Source organism: Molothrus ater, chromosome 13 (assembly GCF_012460135.2).
Source record: "Molothrus ater isolate BHLD 08-10-18 breed brown headed cowbird chromosome 13, BPBGC_Mater_1.1, whole genome shotgun sequence".
Lineage (NCBI taxonomy): Eukaryota > Metazoa > Chordata > Aves > Passeriformes > Icteridae > Molothrus > Molothrus ater.
This window is the reverse complement of record NC_050490.2, coordinates 8,828,196-8,852,028: the sequence shown is the minus strand read 5'-3', so window position 1 is coordinate 8,852,028 and position 23,833 is coordinate 8,828,196. Positions and strand designations below refer to the sequence as shown.

Genomic DNA, 23,833 nt, shown 5'->3' with positions numbered 1-23,833 from the left:
CATGGAACAGCCACTCAGTTTCCACTTGACAGAAAGCAGCAGTTCAGATCCACTAACTGTAGATTCCTTTTAGAGAACAACCCTAAAATGAATCAGTAAAAGGCACAGCACAAAATAGGCTGCTGTTTCAACTGGCAACTGCAGAATGCACTTGTGTTGGGCTATTTCTGTCTTCCTCATACAAGAATAATTTCCATCATTTTAAATCATTTTTCCAAGTTGCACAAGCTGGTTTCATTTTCCAGCACTAATCAAGGAGAAACCTTTATTTAAACCTTGTAAACCATCATGGGTGAGTAGGTGAACCTGTAACAGAGCTAAATAAATATGCCAGATACCCAAATGAGTTTGTTATCTATTCAGAGTGGTGAAAAAAATAAACTATTCTGATTAAATCTTTGAGTGGCAAAGTTTCAACCCCAGCAATAAAGGCAGGCCCTATGTTCTGTGGAGCTGACATATTCCTTGAGCATTAAACAAAGTGAGCTCTGCAGCAATGATGACTATAGCCAGCTATGGGAAGCAATCATCACTCCCAAGGAGTAAGCACTCAATAGTCTGCTGCAGTGTTTTCAGTGTTCTATTTAATTTTGCAGATTACATAACTTTTCTTTCAGTTCAGAGTGCTTACAGTAAATTTAGGCTTATAAAGACTTGACTAGGTTTTCATAATTACCTTTTTCTCGGACATCTTGGAAAAAGTTCATAGGCTGCTGTGGTCTGGGTATATCCTCCAGGTCTACAGTCTGGACTCAGCCTGGATATAAAGATGTAACCTTCTATAATATGCTTCACCCAGGAAATAAACCAGTGGAGAATTGTGGAATTTTTTTCTCTATCAAGACCTGGTACCAGTGTGATACCACACGTGAGTAGCGGTGCATGACATCCCTGTAAACATCTGAGCTTCATCCAATATAAGGAGGAAAGGGAATACTTTGGGCTTAGTGATTTTTTTTTTTTTGGTCCAGCATTTTTCTTTTTAATTAATTTGTTCTTTACTTCCCCTCTAATAAATTAGACATCATGGACTTTCATCTGTCTCTTTGTATAATTTGAACTGACTTCCATGGAAGTCAGTGCTTTCAGCTCTGCACTCCTTACTCAGGTTTTTTAACACAGTCATTATCAAAGATTGAACATTACAAATATAAATAAGCTATCTGAAGTTTAAAGCTTTGAAGCTTTGTATAACAACTAGTTCTAAATAAAAGCAAGACTGAAGCACCAGCAGCAGCACTTCTATGGACAAGAAAGACACCTTTCATGTGGAGAGTACCTACAGAGACTCCTCCTGCTCCCCAGCACATGAAAGAGACCAAAGAGGAGACGTGTGAGACTTCACTTGCACGAGGTTAATGCATTGTCTGTTTGAATCATCAAAAACAGAAGCAAGAACACAGGACACTGAGAAGTTAAAAAAGAAAAAAAAACAAACAACTCAGCCTGATTTAATTGGAAAGCATCACTTGGCTGGCTTCTTCAGTAATTGTTGGAAGCCATCCCAACTCTTTATATATTTAGAAGTGATACAATTCAACTCGTAAATAATTTTTTAATAAGCGACAGTGCTCCCAAAGTATGTGACTTAACCCTTCAATGTGTATGAGAAATAGGATTGTTCCTTTCATGCTTCATACATTTAGAACATTTTATGATAACAATAATTTTTCTGTTGGATATTTTAGAAATAGGATATCCCAATAAATGCATTCGCTGTCCTGTAACAATAACAACTGAAACAATAATAACATGCTGAAACAATTAGTATTACCAGTCCTGTGGTGTCACAGAGATGAAATCATCATTTGGGAGATCTACATAAGTGTATGCAAGATTAGATTTGATTAAAGGCAGTCTTTGCATTGCAAAATCTAGCGGTGCTGTGTTGTCACTGACAATGAAAAATTTCTTGAAAAATATATTTGTGTAACATATCTATGCATATACATATATATATATATATTTTCTGGGGTTTTTGGTTTGTTTTGATGGTTTTGTTTGGGATTTTTTTCCAAAAAGACACCAAGTGTACGTGACCAAGGTCAGTATCAGCTCTCAGTCTGAAGAGGAGGACTGAGCTGGATTCCCTATTGCATGGGGGAACAATTCACTTTTTCAGCCAAAATCAGTGCAGCAAGGCTAACTCAAATGGCAGACTCAAGAAGAAAGGGCTGAAAACTTTAGAGATTGACATGAAATCACTAGGGATGTTAGAAAAAAATACATGCACTTCCAACAATATTTCAGCCAGCCAACATTTTCTGTCAAAATAGCTGAAGAATTCCAGCTTATATGAATGCTAGAGGCAGTCTGTAACTTGTGATTTTCCCTGTTCTTAACTGCATAAGTAGATAAAGTTGTAGTATTTGTCCAGTCTTAAGTCTCATTAGGTGCAGAGTGGGTATTGTTCTTCAGACAACCTATTAAAAATAAATGTGATGAGGGGAGTGCTCCCTCTCTGGGTGCAGAACTGGAGCAGTGTGCCAGCACAGGTGGAATTGTGCTGGTGTACACCAGAGGATTTAGCTTATTTTAAAGATAAGCAAACCTTTTCAGAGGCTGATTCTCTGCCTAGGGCCAGAGGGTATAGGAAAGACCACAAATTATTTTTGATTCAGGGGTTATATTTTTCTATGACTTCAGTGCAAATTTCAGCCATGCTGTGACTCATCTTTGGGATATTATTCAATATAGCTATTAAACATTAGATTGCATGAACAGGGTCACCTTAGAACTGGCAAAAATTAAGGGCATATTTGGAAAGATATGAGGAAGGGGGGGAAATCAATATTTTTTAATTCAATTTCCCAGTAAGGTCTGCTCATTTAACTCAGAACATACCCTATAAAATGACAAAGCTATTTACATTAGAAAGTTTAAGCAGCGCTTGGCTGCGAAATCCCTGGCTGCTAAGGAAGTGTGTTTTCATTAGTTTCAACTGGCTTTGGGTTTAAAAAAAGTAACAAATAGTGCTGAAAATCAGCAAGGTGCCAAGGCTGGCAACAGGGAGTCCCCTGAGCCTGCAGCCATTCCAGTCAGGGTACTGCTGAAAAGCTCTGTTCTCAGAGCTGTTCTCTGGCAATGCAGAGCAAAACCTCTTTTCATTCACTCCTTCCCACTTCAGTGCCTTAGTCAGGACTCACTGAGGAGAAAAGGCTCCTTATGGCAGCTGTTCAAGGGATAAGGATTTTATATTTCTGTGTGGGGGTGGCTTTGCTGGTGTGCCCAACCCCTCACAGACTGTCATAGCACCTCAAAAGGTCCGCTCGCACAAAAAGGTTCACACTACACTCGCACAAAAAGGCCCACATAGGATCTCTTTGTTCCACTTAGAGTGTTCAGTTCATTTCTGCACATCTCAGTTAGGGAAAGCAGCCCCAGCAGCTTCACTCTCTGGAGCTCATTCATGGGAGGAAAGCTGCAATGTGACGCTGCAAACTCTGCAAGGAATCAGAGGAAACTTTTTGCATGGAATCTTTTAAAGGTCCCACGTAAACCTTTGAAGATGAAAGTCCATTTTCCTTGTTTGACAAAGAGAGATTGTACAAGCAGGACTGGAGGAACAGAGTGTGATTATAGTTGCCCATATTTAACCAAAATACAGTAATCAGCCTACGTGATTAAAATGACAACCAAGAAATGGCATAGAACTAAGAGTTTCAGAGATCTTACAAATCATTAGAGTTTGGTGGAATTAGCCTATTATATTTCAAAACTTTAAAGCATCCACTGCACACATTTCTCCATTCCAGTCCCTGAAGCTATTTTTTTCCTTTACTGCTTTACTGACCTATGCCTGTGGTCTCTTCACTTCTGAAGCAAAGACAATGCCATTAAAAGTCACTCCTAAATGTAGCCATTGACATAAATAATTTATATCCCATAGTCCATATGATTTATATTATTTTGTGGTGAGGAAAAAAAAAAAGAATGAGGAAAGAGCAGACACAGTAAGATTTCAGCTTGTTCTCTGAGAAGTTGTCTTAGTGAAAAATAAACATGACTAAAAGAAACCAGAAAATAGTCCTTCTCTTATTTGCTGATTCAGTCCCCAGTGGGGAGGGTGAGAGCCTGAGTATGAGACAGACATACTTTTTAAATTCAAGACATTAATTCAGACTGGAGCCACTGTGCAATGCAGGGTTATGCTCTGGTAGCTGTGGGAAATCAGAACAATAACATCAAATGTCTTGTACCAAAATGCATTCTGAGAAAGGTGGTGAAGTGCACCCAAAATTTAATGGTTGACTGGGATATGTCTGCTTTAAATAGTGAGTTGCCTCTAAGAGAATTAGGAAAGAGGACCTGCTGGAGATTAAATCAGAATTGGATGAGAAGTGGTTGAGTCAAACCTAAGTACATCATGGAAAAAGAAAGCTCTGTGTCATCATATGTGACATCAGAATTTTACCTGGCCACTTTAGGCCATTATCAGTAAAGACTTTCTTTCATGAAATTCTGAATATAGCAAAATAATTCTTATCTATGTAAAAGGAAGTAGAATGGAGTCCCAAATCTTATTCATACGTGACCTTTGGGATGTCCAGCTATTTCAGAGGCAGATCCCCATACAGCAAGTGCTCCTCCACAAGGCAGTATTTTCTTCACCTTTGTGAAGAAAAAAAGGCAAGTAATTTCTTTAAACATTTTGTTTTCTGTAGCTTATCTGAGCAGCAGATTTTCCTTACTACAACATCTTGGCCATATATTTCAATTTTGTAAATTTTTCCTTGGAAAGAAAATGAAGGAAAAAAGCTGCCTTCAAATGCATATAGTTTCATTGACTGTAACGTAAAGAACTGTTATGGGTAAATGTAAAATAAGAAAGCAATTAAATTATATTAGAAGAAGCCATTACAGGACTGCCCAAACTAAGACATCCAAGTGTAGAATATAGAATATTGAAATATGCTACATTCTTTTTATAGTGTTGGACCAAGTTTTATTCTGGAACAAAGCAGATTGCTGTACAATTGTCAAGCATCTCTAGAATGTTACAAACCATACCCATCAGATTGTTAATAAGATTTATCAGGTTCCATTTGACCAGTTTCCAAAGCAGTATCATTATTATAACCATCTTGATTAAGAAACTCAGAGCTGCCCTGAATAAACTGTGGCATATCATCACATTTACAGACTTGTGTTCAGAGCATTAATGGTCTCACTTAACCAAAATCACTGGATACAAGTCCCTCTTCAGCTGCTGTCTTAGGATGGATCCTTTGTGTGAGTTCCAAGAAGAAATTGCATCAGCCAGCCACAAGCATGAACATGGGACCAGAGCACACACAGTGACAGCTGACTTTCTTATTTTTACCCCACTCTTTCCATTTGTCAGAAATCTTGCAATCTCCAACATGCTGCTTGGATTTATAGGCTATCTCTCATTAGATAAGAGACAGAGTTCTGGTACCCGGAGTTTTACTTTTTTGATAAAAGCTTTCCACAAGCAATTTGGTGTATATTAAAGTCAAATAAATGCCCACTGAAGCAACATTACACTCCCACCACTGGGCTGGACTTAATGAGAGCTCACACACTGGGGAGCCCATTTGCCATGAGAAAATGCAATTTTATCACAGACGTATTTTGCATTGGTTGTTAAGTTAAAGCTTCTGCGTGTGCTTTCTCTGAAAGCATGAGAGTATTTGGGGAAAAAATACTGAAAAGTGGCAAAGCACCTTCTGGCTTTATGCTTGGAGGAAGGACAGACAGCTGACTGATGGGGAGGTGCTGCTCCTGAAACAAACCTTGTGAGCCCTTTGGGCAGGGAGGGAGCAACGCTGCCAGGAGCTGAGGAAATGCAGATGGGCAAAGGCAGGCCTGAAGAGCTCCATGCCAAGGGCACCTCAGCAACAGCATCAGGCCCAGAGGAAGAGAACAGATTGCTGCAAAAGAAATTATTTGAATAGACTTGGGTGGAGAAAAGGGGGAAAAAAACCTTAAAAAGAAAAGCAGGCCAGCTCTCTTTGGCAGCAGACCCAGCTCACTAAGGTGAGGGTTAAATTGCTGCTCAGTTATTTGCCAGGGGAAGCTTCAGCTATACTGAAGTGTAGGGCTTAACAGCATGAGACTAGGAGCTCAGATTAGCATTGGCTAAAAGGAAATAAGAATAAACAAAAGGGCTCCTCTGCCAGACCTTTCCTGTTGAATATGTAATGTGTAGTGTCTCCATGCAGAGGACTGCAAACATCCTCTCTTTTGGTTTAAAGCATCCTGGGAAACTTCATTAAATTAATAATGACTGGTAGTAAAAGTTAAACAATTATTTTAAAGTATCATTCAGCTTGATGATAGAGATTATTGAAGTGTTTCTGCCAGCAGTTTACTCCCTATGAGCAATACCTATATTCAGAGCTCAAACACTGGATTATCACTCTCTAGGCTTTTTGGTGCAAACCCATAGGAATCTTAAGATTATTGTTTATGAAATAATGGTAATAAATTACACATATATAGTCATTCCTTTGTAAGGCTCCTATCTCCATTTAAAAGCATAGAAATGTCTATTTAATCAAAAGCTCTCTGCTTTCTGCTCATTCCTTGTGTACTTAGATGTCAATGTCCCTGGGTTATGCTATGGCAATGGCTGGAGCACAAGCAGGAACTACAGACAGACCTTGTTGCAGGAAAATCCAAACCCTACAGAGGCAGGAGCATGGGACTCTTATTTCTCCAGCCAAGTGTTCGTGATGGGGGTTGCTGGACCCCCTCACTAAAGGAGCTGGGCCAGGTGTGAGAACCGGGCTCCAGGCAATCTGGCCCATCCCTGCCTGACAAAGTCCCCTCTGGGGATTGCCCATCTGCAGCAGGACATGCCAGAACTGCCCAAACCCCCCTTCATGAAAGGAATTAACACTTTCCTTTGTTGTATAAGAAGTTGAATGGGAAACATAGGATCGGGCAAAATTCAATTTTTTCCTACAGGACTGATGAGAGCGGAGCAAGAATTTGGATTTTGTCACATTTCTTCAGGCAGAAAGAGCACTGAGCCCAGTGTCCTTAGGCAGGACTAAGAAATGCAAGGAATTCTCTAGGAAAGAAGGATTTATCAAGTCCTACAAAGCAGCAAGAGGAAAGTAAGCACTATTTTCCCTCAGGTGGCTGCTGGTCTATGTGAGAAAGTTTCACAGGGTGCCCAGTCTTTGAATACCTTGTCAATTCCAGGAGAGATAACATGGCTCTAAACTCACCTTTGGAAACTTTCTAGGTCAGCCTCGAGGAGCTGCCTATGCTTAAAATGGCTGCAGAAGGAGAAGTAACAGGCCAGTGCCTCTGCTTCTTCAGCAGGTACCACAGACACTCTAAAATTCGTGTTTGAGATCAAGAAAGGGCTGCATTGACCAAAGTCCCTTCAGAAGTGTCAGTTGTTGGGTGGAATGAGTTCCTGCTGGTGATGCCAGCGTTCCCCAGGGCTGTGGGACTCTGCCATTCCATCACCAGCAACCAGAGGCAAAGGCAGCAGCTCTGCTGCAGCTGGAGCAGCCAGAGGATAGCAGCGTGTGGGCTGAGCTGCAGGGCTTTCTCTTAGCATCAGCCTGGGCCAGATGCAGCTCTTGGGGAGCCTCTCCAGAGGCCAATGTCACTGCTGCACTCAGAGGCTCCATTCTGCATGGCCCAGCTGGGTGCTCTCTGTACGTGTGGGCATCATCACAAATCAGTGCCTGTGTGCTCAGAGATGTCCCTGAATTGAAACCAGCAGGGATGGCACGTTCTGGTTATCTGTGTTTGTTGCTGAGGCTTGTCCTGTCAGGCTTTCCTGTAGGCAATGCAAAGGCAGTGAGTTTTGGCTTTTTCCTATGCAAATTTAGTCCTGACTCCTTGGTGCTGCAGTGTTATGTAATGAGGATACATGTGCATACATATATACATATGTATATATATATATATATATAAACCCCCACATAACACATTGCTGTTACTCACATGCCTCAGAATAAGCAGACCTTCTATGAACTGTCTTGACCCTTTCAGTACTTTTCCAGCATCTTTCCCATTTCTGCTTTCCTGAAATACAGAGTTGTACTCAGAGTGAACTTCAGCATCACGGGTGGTTACAGCCACTGCTGTTACAGTGTTATTAGAGACTGATGACAGCAAAAGCATCCCTGCTATCAGTAATTCCCTCCTGGCACGATGTACTTTGCAATATGTATACACACAATGAACAAGGTAAAAGCAAAAAACCAGATTATTTTCATTAGTGTTTATCCTCTGCAGGAGCTCTGACTGTCAGGTGTTGTTTGTGCTGCGTGGGTCAGTTACCTCACTGTGAAGATACTGATGCCATGCTTAGCAGTTTACTTTAAACCCATAACAAGGAAACCATCACCAGTTGTCAGCTTTCTCCTCCTTTTTTTTTTCCCCAGTATAAACTCAGGATTTTTTTCTTTCATTGGTGTAAGACACTAAGACACGATAAATTTAGCAGATAATAGCAGATAATAAGCAGATAATATTCATGCAGATTTTGAACCAAAGAGGAACAGAATTGACTGCAATTCTACCTTCCCAGGTTTTTGGTCCTTCCAAAGGAAATAATCTTTTGCTTGTACTGTAAGGCTCAGCTTTCATTAGCCTAGCCTAAGTTTCTCACAGTGGTCATTCCCTGTGGCAGGATTGCCAAGGACAAGTGTGGAGAATCCAGCAGGTGGTCTGGTTCATGTGGAGCACATAGATATATTAACCTGTGTCCTTTTTACCACAGGGCTGGAATTCATCACATATTCATTCCTGGTGTTTTGTGCATCTTGATCAGATGCTTGACCTGACACTGTAGACAAGCAGTGCAGAGCAGATCACACAAAGGATATATTAAAGTCCAAATCAGACTTCATTTTAAAGGAAAACAAGGTTATAGATCACATCTGAGGCATAAGGCAACGTGTTCCTACCAATAAATTCCCAATCAGATGCACAAAAACTTGTAAGGGATGCAGAGTGTGATGAATCCCAGCTGCATTGACCAGCATTAATTTTTCCTTTGTTCAGGACTTTTCCATTTAGAATCTGGGTTGGCCATCTCCCCAGCAACTAATCCTTCTCTAGGGACAGGGGGAAGAATAAACAAAGAAAAGGAAAATAAAATTACTCAAGGATTCTACACAGCCTAATGTTCTGCAACCGTAAAAATGTCTTTCCTTTTCTTTTGAATGACCAGGCAAACAGTAAAGCATTGTTCAAAATAAAAAGTAAATGGAGACTCTTCTAGTTTTGTTGTTCTCTTTGGGGAACAACACTAAACAGCAAACTCTTCTTCTAAGTAGTCACATCTTCTGTCCTTTCAGTTTCAGCTTTGCTGTTGTTAACAAATTCTTTTCTAGCACCCTCAGACAGGAAACAAGGCATTGCTTTCACCCTGCATTGAGGATATTGGCATGTTGAGGTCAGATTTGCTTGTGAAGGTGTGCAGAGCTCCAGTGCTCATATGTGGGCAGCTGTTTCAGTATAGCACAGGCTTAAGCTCCTCTCTGTTGAAGAAGGGGGAAAATGCCTAAACTACAAGGAAAAGGAATTTACTCATTTGCTTGTCAGCAAGGAGAAGACAGTGACATTTAAGAATAAATTTTCTCTTTTAAACTTGTAACACCACAAGTTCATTTATAACTACATCACTGAACTAGCTCACTGTAGGAGGATTCTGCAATATCAGTCCTGGTGGTTATAATCAAACAGCAAGCAGGGTTTGTTTCAGCAAGGCCACAGTGAGATTTTCTGTTAGAAATCTGTAAGGAAATTGTTAAAGAAAACCCAAAAACTTCAAAAGAGTTAAAAGAAACCAGAGCATGCATCATTCAGAAACTGATATTATCAGCAGCTCTTGCTCAGAAAGGAAGGGTACCCTTAGGTCTTTTATGAACTTGCATAAGCAACATTCCCATCTGGTATTGTGCTGGGCTCAAAAAGCTGCAGCACAGTCAACAATTAATTGGGGCTGGATGGAACAAAACTGCTTCAAGCAGCAGTGAAACCCTCTGCCAAGCTGGAGCTCAGGTCTGCACCTGAAAGCTGCTGTGGGAGCAACAGTTCAACACCTGGCTCAGAAATGCTGCTGCTGTCCCAGGCTGCAGTGGGACACAGGCCTGGGCCACAGGGAGCAGGGGGTGCTCTGGGAGGCATGAGGAGTGGGAGCCACGAATTAATCCCAAGCATCTTCTTTACCCCAAAAGACTTCACAATTTGCATCAACTCTTCCAGATCTGTTTAAGTCCTTTTTTGCCTCATGCACATTTCTCAGAATAGGAGCTAAAATTTTGGACTGCAGTCAGTGATAAATTAGATGCCTTTACAACTCCAGGCCTTTGCATTCATGGAGGGAGTGAAAACTGTTATAAATACAGAGACAAGTGCACCCACATACCTTGTAAGTAATGATTCTGTGACACAGACAATATCACTAAGGGGAGGGTTCAGAAAGCTATTCCTTTAGTAATAGACACACACATCTGCAGAGCCTCTTCCAGCAGCAGTTTTGGGCTGGGGTTTTGAGTGGGATTTTCTGTTTGGTTAAGGGGCTGTGTTTATTGAGGGGGAGGGTTGGGGTTTGGGTTTGTTTGGTTTTTTTTTGTTTAATATGTTAAGGAACATGAGTCCATCATGGGATAAGCCTCACTTGAAGCTCCCTTATGCCCATACCAGGCTCTCCTGTTGGAGCAGGTTTGACATGCTTGGTTTGCTAAGTGACACTCACATCAGTCCTGCCCTCCCAGCTGTAAGATAGCCACAGCTGTGCCTCTCTGTGCACTGTCAAACAGCAGCTCCAAATGGGAGCCCTTATCTCCCAGAGCTGTGAGCACTGATCAGCAGCTTCAAAATATTTCTTTTTAAATTGACTCTCCCAAAACACATACACAGAGAATAAAAATTAGACAATAAATAGCCTATGCAAAAGGTTAAGGAAACCTTCTTCCCTTAATAGTTTTAAACATGTTGTGATCAGTCTACAGTGTCTGCTCCTGACTTAGGAAAGTGAACTGCTGTCAGACATTTCTTGCCATTATTGTCCTCTTCACCTTCCCCTCATTTGACTTTGTTCTCTGGTATAAACAGAGTTTGGAAGCATGGCTGGAATTAAATGTGGAAATTAACAGTTCCTCTGGCCTTTTTATTCAGGGACCAACAGTATGTTTTTCCAGCTGCACCTGATATCTGGCATTGGTTTATTCCCCTTCCATCCATCACCTTAATTCAAAGCCAAGTGGTCAAGCAACCAAATACCAAATTAGGAAAACAACAGCACACAGTGTCCCTAAAAAAGTAGCTCCCTCTTTTGCCAGACACACAGATGCCATCAGCTCACATCAAGCTCCAACAGCCTGTCTTTCCCCTGCCCTCCCCTTGGCCTCTTGCCATTCCCACACACCCTGTCAGGTGTTACCCAGCCCAGCCAGCTCCCACTGGCTCAGTGCTTGAAGCACTGCAAGCAGAGAAGACACAGTGCTGTTGCCAGGGGTTTTTCCTGTTTTTAAAACCCAAGACAAGAACCACAGAAGCAGAGAGAATTACAGTTGTGCCTCTTACACCCCAAGCAGCGTGTCTGGGACAGCTCTGCAGGGATGGATGCAGCTGCTGCCCCATCCTCTCCCTCTGGACATGGCAGGGCTCAGCTCACACAGCCACTTGGTCAGCAGCAGCTGGACACCTGCTGCAGCTGCATCCTGGCGTGGGTTCTTTGGAGTTTATTCACCTTGACCTGGTTTGGCAGAAATGCTTCCCCCTTCCCACGTTCTTTCAGCCTACAGAGAAATGCCATCTCAGTTTCACAGCATCTTCAGACCAGCTACCCTTGGGGTCTCAAGTGCTTGCTTTCTCATGGAATTTTGTACATCCCTAGAGCACAGACGTGGTTATTTTTCATGCCATTCTTAATATATTAGAGTCAAAAATAGAATTATTCTATGTAAAAGGCAAGGGCGTTTTATCTCCGGAGAAAGAGCAGTGTAGTGCAACAGCAAGCAATTTGAAGGCACAAAAATAAACCCTCAACATTTTCTTCCTGAGAGGATGAGAAATGGGTGGGGGAAAAAATAGCAGTTGGTGAAGCAGTCCCCAGTAGCTTGTTTCATAGCTGCACTTTAACTATTTAAAGCACCCAGATTGCACAGAGGCCTTGTTTAATATTTAGAGCTGATATTGATGGGCCTTGCTTTACTAACAGCATATTATTTTGTTCCTACTGGGAACAACCAGCTCCTGCATGCTAAAGAGACTTCTTTGGAAGGAACAGAAAGCATTGGAGCTGCAGCAGCACGGGGAAATCTGACCCTCCCCTTAACCAGGAGTGGTGCCTGTGGTAACTGCCAAGCACCAAGCCCACAAAAGCACAGATGCCTCCACAGGCTCCCTCTATCCCTCACTCTGCCAGAGGAGAGGATAAAAGAATACATGAACACCATGCACACCCTCATCAAGAATTCCAGTCATTCATGAAACTGGACTGAAAGCCCCCAAGACCTGTGCAAGTGTCACAATGTTCAAAGAGCTTTTCAAGTTTTTGTTCAGAACAAATCTTGTTTGGAACCACTGCAAGCAAGTTCTACAGATCATTGACAAAGAGAAGCTGCTACAACAATTGCATCTGGATAAAACAGGACAGCTGCAAGATCTTCAAAGTTTTCACATGGCTTTTAAGTCTCTGTGACAAACAACACTTTGGCAAGAAAATCTTTCTTTCCTGGATAATTGTTACCTTAGTGTGGAAGAACATGATGGTTGAATCCTTTCAAAGAAGCCTACAAGCCTTCATTCCTTAACAAGATAATTGTTTATCATTCATTATGTGCCTGATATTCCCCAAGAGCCTCTGTCCCTTCTAAGCAATAAACAACCCCTTAGCATATATCAAAGAACTCATTACAATCCTGTTGTGAAAATTACATGGCCAGACATTAAAACAAGCATAATTTTCCTATAGAGATAATAATTATTTGACTAATTGGGTATTTTTGCCACACAGTCCCCATGATAGCTTCTTTTTTCCCTGCTGTGTCTTCTAGAAAGGACAGTGTAATAAATGTGGTAATCATGGGAAAGGCAAAGGACATGAAACACAAAATGTTTCAGAGACTGGAGTTAAATTCTTCAATAGTTCCTGCCCAAGATTTCTGGAGAGCCTATATTGGGGAAAAAAAACTTCACAGACAGTTTGAAGGCCAAAAACTCCTGGCCAATTAAAGATGTCCCTGAGTGCCACCAAGGCATGGGCTGCTGGGGTTGGTGAGCTATCCAGGCTTAAATAAGATCTGGCTGTAGTGTTTTGGGTATGCCACCATGTCTCTTTGGTCCAAAGAAGTCTTTTAGAGTAAAACTAGCATTTAAAAAACCCCACATTACATAGCCATAAAGACTGTCTCAAAACTAGAACAGGATCAATAGGCCATTGCAAGGGGCAGTAACCAATCTTCCCCTGTCAAAACTCTGCTGTCAGTGGGGAACCATTTTGTCTGGCAGTGTCAGGCAGAGCTAAACAAACTTTTTCTGGGATAGGGGTGTTCACTCTTTGCACTGTATTTTGACATGAACATAAACTGACATCAAAAGACTTTAAACCTGTTTATAAAATACAGTGGTCAGTTTATCAAAACCTCTTTCAGTTGTATAGCAAAGCTTAGAAACCCAAACACCCTGGTATTTCACTCTCACTCCTGGCAGACAGACTTTAACTCCTGAGCTGTTCACTTGGGAGCAAAGCCTTGCTCACACTCTGGGTGTGCCCCAGGTGCTGTCTGAGCTCTGCATCACTCACTGCCAGCTGTGCCTGCTGCCTTGGCAGAGCTGCTAAATACAAGGTGCAAAGCTGAAAATGAACTCTTGAAAGTCACCCTACAAAGACACCATTCCCTCAGCCACAGCCTGGTTTAGGCTTTGGTTCTGGTTTATGTTATCAGGTTAATAAAATTAAAAGCTTTAGTGGCCACTTTCAGAGAGGTGTGTGCTGCTTGCATGTGCCCAGCTGGAGCAGGGCTGGTCCTGCTGCCTGGTCCAGCCCCCTGGTTTGTGGGACCCAGGGGCAGAGATGATGCTCAGTGAGCCCCTTGGCAGGGAGGGGTTTCCTCTCGCACAGGCTGGATGTGAGTTTGCAGGATATGACCAAGCACAATGTCTCATTTGTAATGTCAAACAGCAGCCAGACAAAATCCCAGCCTGGTATCAGCCCTGCCATGTATTCCAGGGAGTGCCTGGGAGGGTTTCCACCCTGTGAGCCAGGCTCAGCTCTGGGACAGCGCTGTCATCCACACACCACGTGCCAGCTACTGCTCCCAGAGCCAGGAGAGCAGCACAGCAGCGCAGTTCAGCTCCCAGCCACCTACCAGGGGCAGCAGGAGCAAAACTCAGCCAGACCCTTTTTTGGCAACTCCATCAGAGCTGATGGAAACTGCAGCTGAGCTCCTCTCCCCTGGACAGGCTCCTTGCATTACCCAGAGGACAGCAGTCTATCCACTCACTCTCACTGCTCTTCTTCTCTTTACAGAAGGGGCACCCCAGCCTTCCACCACCTCCTCCAGGTATTGAAAGGCAACTCCAGTATGTAGCAACAATAGAGAACTAGAAAAGTAAATGCCAGATACAAACCAGCAGCAGAAATAAGACTGTCCATTGGAATCCCCAGGTTCCCAGACAAAAGGCTGTTTTTGTGGCATACTACTGCTCATCTAAAGCACTGAAAGGAAAAATGGTCTTTTTTTCCATTCAGTCATATTTCCTCTGCACAGGGCTGTTGCTGCCCTTTCCAGCATGTCCAACTTCTGCTTGCAGACATTTGGGCACTGGTACATTCTCCCAGGATCATATAATTATCAGTCTGTAATCTCCTGTTCCACTGCGGATATGAGCAACCCTTTGATGCTCACAGTAACAATTTGGAAGTGTTAAAGTTTGAGCACTGGGCCCCTGGTGCTTACACGTGTTTAAATTGGCCCTCCCTGAAAGCTGATGTATTCCATCTGCTCTATTGGATTTCTTGGCTTAAAGTTACTGGAAACACTGAATGTTTCTTCTGCAGTGATCCTGTGGCTGTCCAAGAGCAATACACACACTCAGAGCTCGTGCCTGGGCTGCTCAGGGCTAAAACACTTCACTGCAAGTGGCTTCAGTGGACTTTTTTTAGAGTTACATTGAAATCCTAAGTCCTGCAGTTCACATTTCTAATCAATCCTATAACATGCAAGTAAGACTTGATGGATAAATAAAACACACACATTTGCAGCTCATTTCCTCTAACATTTTGCCTGAATGATGGAAATTAAGCATTTTTGTATTTATGTCAAGAAAAGGAGCCAGTACAGGAAAATCTTTAGGTTATAAAGAAACAGTAAATTATCAACATCAGCAGCAGCACTGGATTAACCATTCAGATATCCTATATATTGTATAACTGCAAGAGTTTTACAATCCAATTGCCTCATTGCCATTCCCAGACTCTCCAGGCTCAGGGGCAGGTATATCACTAAGTTAAAGTACACAGATGCATTCAAAGTGGGTCACACAAGTCATTAAAACAGCAAATTTCTACAACAACTTTCACAACCCAGCCACCTCACTCTGTGGCAGACTCTGAGAGTGTGCCTGGCCCTTGGCTTGGTCCATCTCCCACAAGCCTGAGCAAATGCTAGCAGCTGGAGGGATGCCCACCTTTCCAGCAGCACTGCTGACTCTTTGAGGCCTGTCTTTTGCTGCAGAAGCTGCATTTTAAAAGTGAAGATTCAGGAGTATTAAAAATATTTCAGCCTCTTCATCATCTTTACTTTCTTATGCATTTCTATCTTGTTCAGTTAAGATTCAGCCCTTTGCTTACTTCCAGTACAGCTGGAGCACAGATGCAGGGACCCTTTTCTGGTTCCCATCACCTCCCATTCCTGCCAAGCTGCAGGAACCCTCTTCAGACCTGCAGCCTCCTCATGATTTTAGCTCAGACCTTTAATTTAAAACAGCTCCACTCACCTCTCCAGGATGCTCTCAAGCCTACTCAGTAGCTCCACCACGTGCACTCCTTGGCTGGAAAACACAACCACCCTGACTGCTCTGAGCTGGGGTCACACCCAGTGTAGTGGGAAATCTGGCAAAGCTCCACGTGTGTCTCACTTTGGAGCAGGTGAAGCCAATGGCTGAGGTGAGTGATTACCCAGGACAAGCTGCAGCAGGCACTGGGTAACAGCTCCCAGGGTCAGGTGAAATTCCAGCCAGCCTGCTGAAACAATTAAAAAGGCACTGGACAGCCGCCACAGAAACCCTTTGGATCAACTCCTCCTCTCCCCATTTTTGTGGTGAAGCCACACTCTCTCCAGAGTTCACTTCAACTCAGCTTTCAGCCATTAGCCAGGGGAGAAAATATCCTGGCTGCAAAATGGTATCATGGCTTTGACTAAGTGGCTAACTGGGGGGAAATGGATTCATTGTTCAGGAGGCTGCTTTCCATATCCTCATAATTGCTCCAGCAAATGTTGACCATTCTCCCTCCTCACCATAGTGGAAGCATCTTCTGGTTGAGTGGATTTGCCGTGTTTTGTACAGAGCAGCTGAATGCAGATTTACATAAAAATAGTATTGCTGAGCATTTAGTTCTGACCATTTTGTACTTGGTACAGCCATCTGCAATCAAAATGTTTGGAGAATATTACAGATGTTCTTGTGTGTTAGTCTCAAAAACTCCTCAAATATAAAACTCCTACATCCGCTCTCTAGAGTTGCCAAACTTTTTCTGCACTTCTGTTATTAAGCAACTCTGTTATTAAGCAATCATGTTATTAAGTTTAGTGGATGTGAGACATCTTTGTCATGTTCAGCACTGCATGCCAGGAGCTGGGTGGTCACTGGTGGGGAGTGGTGTGCTGCCCTGACCATGGGACTGCCTGGGCACAGGGAGGCTCTCCCCATCCTCCTGCCCACAGCTGGCCACTCCCACCCCTCCATGGGCACCACAGCAGGGGAAACATGGCTGGAGAGCTGCACTTCCAGGAGGATGGAAGATTGCTGTAGGATCAATCCCACCACAAGGAGCTTTTTAAACAGCTTTTATCGTACACAGCTCTCTAGATGACAGAGAGAAGGTGAGAGCAGATCTGAAGCAGAACTGGCCCTTTCTTTAGTAAAAATTAAGATGTCAGATTTTCTATAATGGAAGCTAATCACTAGCCAACAAAGCAGTGTGCTTGGAGGGTGGTTTTTCATTTTTAGCCTTGGTGAAATGTTCCTGAAAGCTAATAGCATCTATAATGGCGTTGCTGATTTGTTTTGCTGTATGAAAGAAAGCAGAAAATAGAATTGCTGTATGTAGGAGGTGAAGATGTATTTTGTGTAGTGAGCAATGTGCTGCAGTAAGAAAAGGCTGCCACGGTAAACATGCTGTCCCCACGAAAGCCTGAATGTGATCATGTGGCTAACCACTTGTGATCTTTGAAAGGCAAGGCGTCACCTGGGTGTCTGAGCACAGTGTGATTTTGGAGGCAGGAATCCAGACAATCAATCCAAACAGCTTCTCTCCCTCTCCAGCAGATGCTGCTGCAAAGCTGTGCACACCCAGAATCAGAGCACAGCCCTTTGTGAGCAGCCCCCACGCCGCTGTCTGGATGCACGAGTGGGCTGATGGCTGCTGCCTGCCCTCTCCCCATCCCACACACATGGTGTGAGTGCAGCAGCAGGAGCTGGGCAGGGCAGGCCGTGCTGGGGCTCTGCTGGCAGCCCTGGGGCAGGTGGATGCTGCCCTTCACCTCCTCCAGAGCTTGGCAGCAGCTCCTGACACGGTGCAGGGACCGTGACAGCAGCTGCAGCTTCTGTATTCAACAGTGCACAACAATCTGTGTCCCACCAGGCTCTGCCTGTGCCCCCTGGAACCTGCTCTGCCTGGTACAGCTGAGTGGGATACAGCTCAAGGCAGCCCTGGTGGTGAAACCATTGCCAGCTCCTGCAGACTGTGCAGTACAGAGAGCAGCACAGGTCATGGAGGGAGCCAGGGGAAAGGAGCCTGCCCAAAGGATTTGGGGCTGCCTGGATCCTGAGGAATGGCATGGCTGGGGGGCTGCAGATGCCATGGAAGGATAGGATGGAGAGGTAGGAGCATAAAGTGGGGAGGGAGCCACAGCAGCAGTGCAATAATACGTTTCTTTATTTTACTTTTAGAAAGATGAGGAGGAGCTCCAGTCTCGTGCTATTAAACAGTAGATCCCACACTTGGGGCTCACTGTGGAAAAGCTTTCCAGCCTTAACATTGAGTAAAACTTGGCCTGATGGTTTCCAGCTGTGCTGTGCTTTTCACAGCCTGCACCTTTCACTGGGAGCTGTGGTATCATTGTCTGAGCTACCAAACCCAGGTGTGTCCTGGGAAAGAGACCCATGTTTGAAGGTCACACTGCCCAGTTTTGTGGATAAGAGACAGAACTTTGGACACACAAACATATATCACACTTTATTTTCTGTGCCAGACAACTCTCCCTTCTGAAAAGTTCATTAGAGCTTTTATGTGTTAATTTAAAGTCCAGCTTTTTCTCAGAGATCACATAGGAGGGAGGGAAGCTGCATGTGTCTGTATTTAAGGTGCTGCTGGCTCTGCTGGTCCCAGACCCCCCCAGGGTGTGGGATGGGGATGGGAGGTTTCTTTCACCCCAACTGCTGGCTTTGCTTGGAGCACAGAATTGCAGCAGCTCTGCAGAGCTGTCCCTGCAGCAGGGCCAGGCACAAAGGATTCAGCTGGACCCTCCCCTGGGCAAAGGGACACGAGGCTGAAGTGTCATGAACTTCAGGAAAATTAATATCCTAAAAACCTACTGCAATTCTTTTCACTTTTTGATCAAACCAGGTGTTCATCAACTACATCCACTTGATTAATAGCAAGCACTCACTACAGAAACAGACACTAATAATCTCCCATTTCAGTGTGTCAAATGCACATAATTACTCATCATGGATACTATTTATATGCCCACGTACTGCTAAGTGAAAGAATGCTTTCATCCTGCTTTTATCATTTCTAAATTAAATCACAGTTTTTCCTATTTCCTCCAGACAGCAGCTCAGCCCCACAATTTTCTCTCCAAATGACAGGCAATTCTTTTAAGCACATTGAATTATTTTTTCCAGGTGGTGGTTCAGTTGAAATTAAATGTTACTCTTTAACAGCTGTGGCACACAAAGATGACAACTTTAATATTCCAGCCAACTTGAAAATCAGAATTAAAAAGAGGACTTTAAAGTCCAAGTGAGCACTGGCAGCCAGCACCCCTTTTCCTGGCATGAGGAAGGGGAATGTCACAGGGGAAGTGACTGCACTCCTGTGCTGAAGGCTGGAAAGGGCCTTGGAGCTCACCCCACCAGCTTAAAGACTCACTCTGGCCCCACAATCGAATAAGTACTGGAAGATTTGGTTTTTATTGTCATTTTTAATGACAATATTGCCATTTCTCTTAGTGGTTTGATTTCCCAGCAGCTGGTGAAGGACACGGTTACCTCCATCCCCTGGGAGCAGCCAAGTGTCCTGGTGAGCAGAGCGAGGTCCCCAGCTGGCAGGGACACAGGGGCACCTCCCCTGCAGGAGCACAGACTGAGGGGAGATGAGAGGGAAAGGCAAGGAAGGTGTCTTGGCCCAAAGAGGCCACTCTGCCATCACTCAGGGCTCACTGGCTGTCCTCCCCAGGTACACACACTCTTCAACACCTGGCTACAGTGGTAAAGTGCCCTTTGATCCAGCAGAGGCTCTGCTGCCCCAGTATTAACCTGGACAATTATTTCATAGCCATATTTCCTTTGCTTTGTCCACAGAGGATCGGTTAGAAGCCAACATTAATGTGAAGAACAGAGGAAGGTCAAATTAATCTCGACCAAGAATTACAGAAGTTCATGAGATAAAGCCCAGCACTAGCCATGTGTTTGAGTGCTCTGCTGAGTGAAATGTGCAGATATGAGTAAAAGACAAAAAATACAAAATATTAGTTTGATAAATGTAGAGTAAATAGTTCAGATATTTTTGTCTGTCAGGAACTGCATACACTGAGGCACCAACATTTTATAAAAGTCATATTCTATAATTTTGCAAATTGATAACAAAAGGGCAAGGCATTGATACTACAGATTAAGGCAAAATAAATGCATTCTTGTGAATCTGCTTAGCCTTACCATGGAACAACAGTGCCTCCCAATGACCAGAGAGGAACTCTGAAGGTTCATATATTACTTGTCACTATATCTTTTAGCTTGTCTCTGATACTTCATGTATTATTTCAACCACCACATCTCAGCAGATTTCTCTGCCAAGAAAGCTTTCATACTGAACTACAAAATTAAATTACTATCACAGAATCAGCATATATATCCCCTGCCAGAATATTCTGTTCTTTGTTTGCAAGCAAAATAAAGAGGCTGCAAGACCTGAAAGATGGGTGTGTGGAACCCCAAGGATACCTGGCAATCGTGTGTGGAGTGTTCCTGCAGTTGTGACTGTTCTGGTCACTGACACGTGCAAGGTCTCAGTTAAGCATGCAGGTACTACTTTTCTAAACTGATTGCAAAAATAATTCACCAAATAAAATTAACATTTCCCCTGTTTTTCTTTCTCAAACCAGGTCCCGATTATTTCAGCTCCAAGAATCTTGCACTGCAAGCCCAGAAAAAGATCCTGAGTAAAATGGCAACCAAAACCATGGCTAACATGCTAATCGACGACACAAGCAGCGAAATCTTCGACGAGCTGTACAAAGTAACAAAGGAGCACACCAGGAACAAAAAGGAAGCCCATAAAATCATGAAAGACCTGATCAAAGTGGCCATAAAAATCGGGATCCTCTACCGAAACAACCAGTTCAACCAGGAAGAGCTGGAGATCGTGGACAAGTTCAGGAAGAAGCTGAACCAAACTGCCATGACCATCGTCAGCTTCTACGAGGTGGAGTACACCTTTGACAGGAACGTGCTGGCAGAACTGCTGAACGAGTGCAAGGAGCTCGTGCACGAACTCGTGGGGCAGCACCTGACGGCGCGGTCCCACGGGCGCATCAACCACGTCTTCAACCACTTTGCAGACGTGGAGTTCCTGTCTGCCCTCTACAGCCTGGATGGGGACTGCCGGCCCTACCTCAAAAAGATCTGCAACGGCATCAACAAACTGCTGGATGAGAAGGTTCTTTGAAACCGCGCTCGAAGGCAAGAAACCGACCAAAAACTTCTCTCTAGAACTGGCCACCCCTCCTAAGCCATGGTAGGCAAGCAAGCTTCCTTCCCATCAGTCTTACTACAATCCCCTGCAGGGCCCAGAAGGTGCTCACCAGGCTCGTGGTGAAGTGGAAAACTTAAATGAGAAAGCTGTCGATTTTAATGCTTTGTTCAGATAATTCAGTCTTTTTCAAGGAGCAGAGTGAACAAGGCTGCTGATATATATTGTTCAGACACAGATTGCTATTCACCATGATCTCGCTAGCTTTGTGATCAAGGCTGAACATGTGAACAGAAAGTAAACTCAGATGCATGGCTATGTAAAAATAGACAGATGAAGGCAAGAGCAATACATGGAATTTACCCCCAAGGCCCTCGGTGCATATATTTTTATAATTTCCACGCTAACTGAAAAGGCTTTGACAGAAAGTAGGTCTGTAATGGATTAAGTTCACTCCTTTCAAAAGAATCAGGAATCAATATGAGAAAACATCTCTGATTTTACATGGTATATAAATCTAATAAGAGAGTAACAAATCATACAAGCAGGAGAAAATCTAAAGAACTGCTCTATGAAGCAACAGTTTCATCAGTTTAGTTCTATACCTGCTAACAACAGAGAGGAGGTTTCATTTTAATTTGAAAAGCAGCTCAGTGGTTCATACTCAAAGGCAGATAAAGGAGTCCAGCATTCCCCTGCTCTCAGGCCTTGTCTATTGGGTAACAGCAGGTGAGCTCAGACTGAAGGTTGTGCTGCTCTTACTGTTCTGCCTGGCAGAACAAAATACTCTTTGTGAAGATTTTGAAATTGTCCTTGTGAGGAGCAGCACACCTGAGACACCAACATTTACATCCCTGAACCTCAAAATATTCAACCTAGATAATACTCCTGGTTTAATGTACCCATGACATTTGTGCCTACAGTAAATCAGAGGTGGGATACAAAGGAACCCCATCCACTATTTGTGCAGTGCCTCCAAGTGTAGCATATCCACAGTTGTCAAAACAGAACAGCCTTAGTGACTCTGGTGAGTTCCTGGAGTGAGTTTTTGTTCAGAGTGTTTTTTGAAACAAGATATAGTGATGTCTTCAAACTGAAAACATTTTGCCAAGAAAGAGTGGGTTTTGTGCAGGCAGGGTTGGACACAGGGAGTGTGGGAGCAGAGCGGATGCTCTGGCTGGCCACTTGCAGAACCTGGGTAGGTGGAGACTGATCCAGAGTGAAAAACACATGTTCAGAAATCTCCCCTCTCCTTGTCCTCTCCATCTTATCCTCCAGACTCATCTCTATCTCCTGGCACTGCAGTGTCAGGAGCCCTCTCCTTTCAGCTGACACAGCGAGCAGACAGTGCCATCATCTGGGGGTAATACCTTCCATATCATGTATACTATAATAGAGAGATGCATGTATCTGAAAGTTGACAAGGACAAGAAAATATATTTGAAAGCCATTCCTCTCTAAGGGAAACTTACAGGTTGATCCCTCATTACTTTAGGATAAGAAAAAAAAACAAAAACATGTTTCTCATTAAAATAAATTCTTGAATACTATGGTATTAATAGAAAACCGTTCCAAATTCTTATTATCCTTCTGTCTTTTCTCACCCCAGAATAACTATATTTTATCTCTTGCAACAAGTTTTTACTGTCATACCTTTATACAGCTGAAAATACACACACCCAGGTCATATACTCACTTGGGTTGTCCTAGATGGATTTTTACCTGTTCCCAGGAGAACTCATCTGAAGCACAGTAAAAATGAAAGACATTGGCAGAACAGTTTTTGATGGTGTAAATTTCCCCCACATATTTCCTTTAACCATTAAAAGCAGATTTAGTTGCAATGAAGATGGACAACTCCTTTGCAACACAGAAATGAAACAGCAACATTTGGGGTTGCAAGTTCAGCCATTGCAGAGCCATATTTACATGCATCATGACCTGCATTTCTTCCAGGCATGTACTTGTCAACTGATGCTTTTGAACTGTATTTCTTGTATCCAATGCTCCTGTCCCAGTGCACATGTCAGATTTTGTGTGTTTCATTTGTGGCAAACAAATTTAAGTTCTTCTTTTAAGGCCAGAAAAAGATTATTCAACATTCAAGATGTCTAAAGGAAAGGGATATCCTGTATTTGTGACTTTTTGTGTGTTTCAAGTATCAATATTCAGATTCTGGTATTTTAAACACACCAGCTGAACATCTGTTGTTTTATTTAAAAATAATCTGAGTAGCCTTAAGGAAAGATATGTTTTCAAGTATTTCTCATACTTGCATATCCTCTATATTCATTGTTTACTTTTGTACTTGTAGCTTGGTATGTAAAAACATTGCTAAAATATGGGCAATGTTCAGGTCACCTTAAATATATTATGTATTATCACATTTGTGGATTAAAAATGTGTGATTACTGCCCTTTTTGTTTCCTTTCGATTTATTTATCCTACCACCTCTATTGTATCACAAGCACATGTCAGCAGCAAAAAGCAGGTGCCACAAGCCAAAATCTCACTCTTCCAAGGACCTTCTTGCAAGTTTTCCATTATATATTCAGCCCAGTTTAGCCTGATGTGATTTAAGGTAGATAGAAGACATATTCCTGACAGATTCCACAGCCCTGTCCTTAACATGGAGCTGCTGGAACCTACCAGAACATTTTAACATGAAACATTTATTCTCCTGTCCTTATT

At 43.1% G+C, this 23,833-nt stretch overlaps 1 protein-coding gene across 1 annotated transcript in view; it reads left to right on the top strand.

Moving 5' to 3' along the window:
- The window catches only part of TNFAIP8L3 (TNF alpha induced protein 8 like 3), a 44,977-nt gene extending 21,419 nt beyond the window's left edge, over window positions 1-23,558 (top strand). The window contains exon 2 of the mRNA XM_036389718.2: window positions 20,556-23,558. Within this exon, the coding sequence (XP_036245611.2) occupies window positions 20,556-21,118 (563 nt within the window). The 3' untranslated portion in view covers window positions 21,119-23,558. The remainder of the gene's footprint in view (window positions 1-20,555) is intronic.
- The last annotated feature ends 275 nt before the right edge of the window (window positions 23,559-23,833 follow it).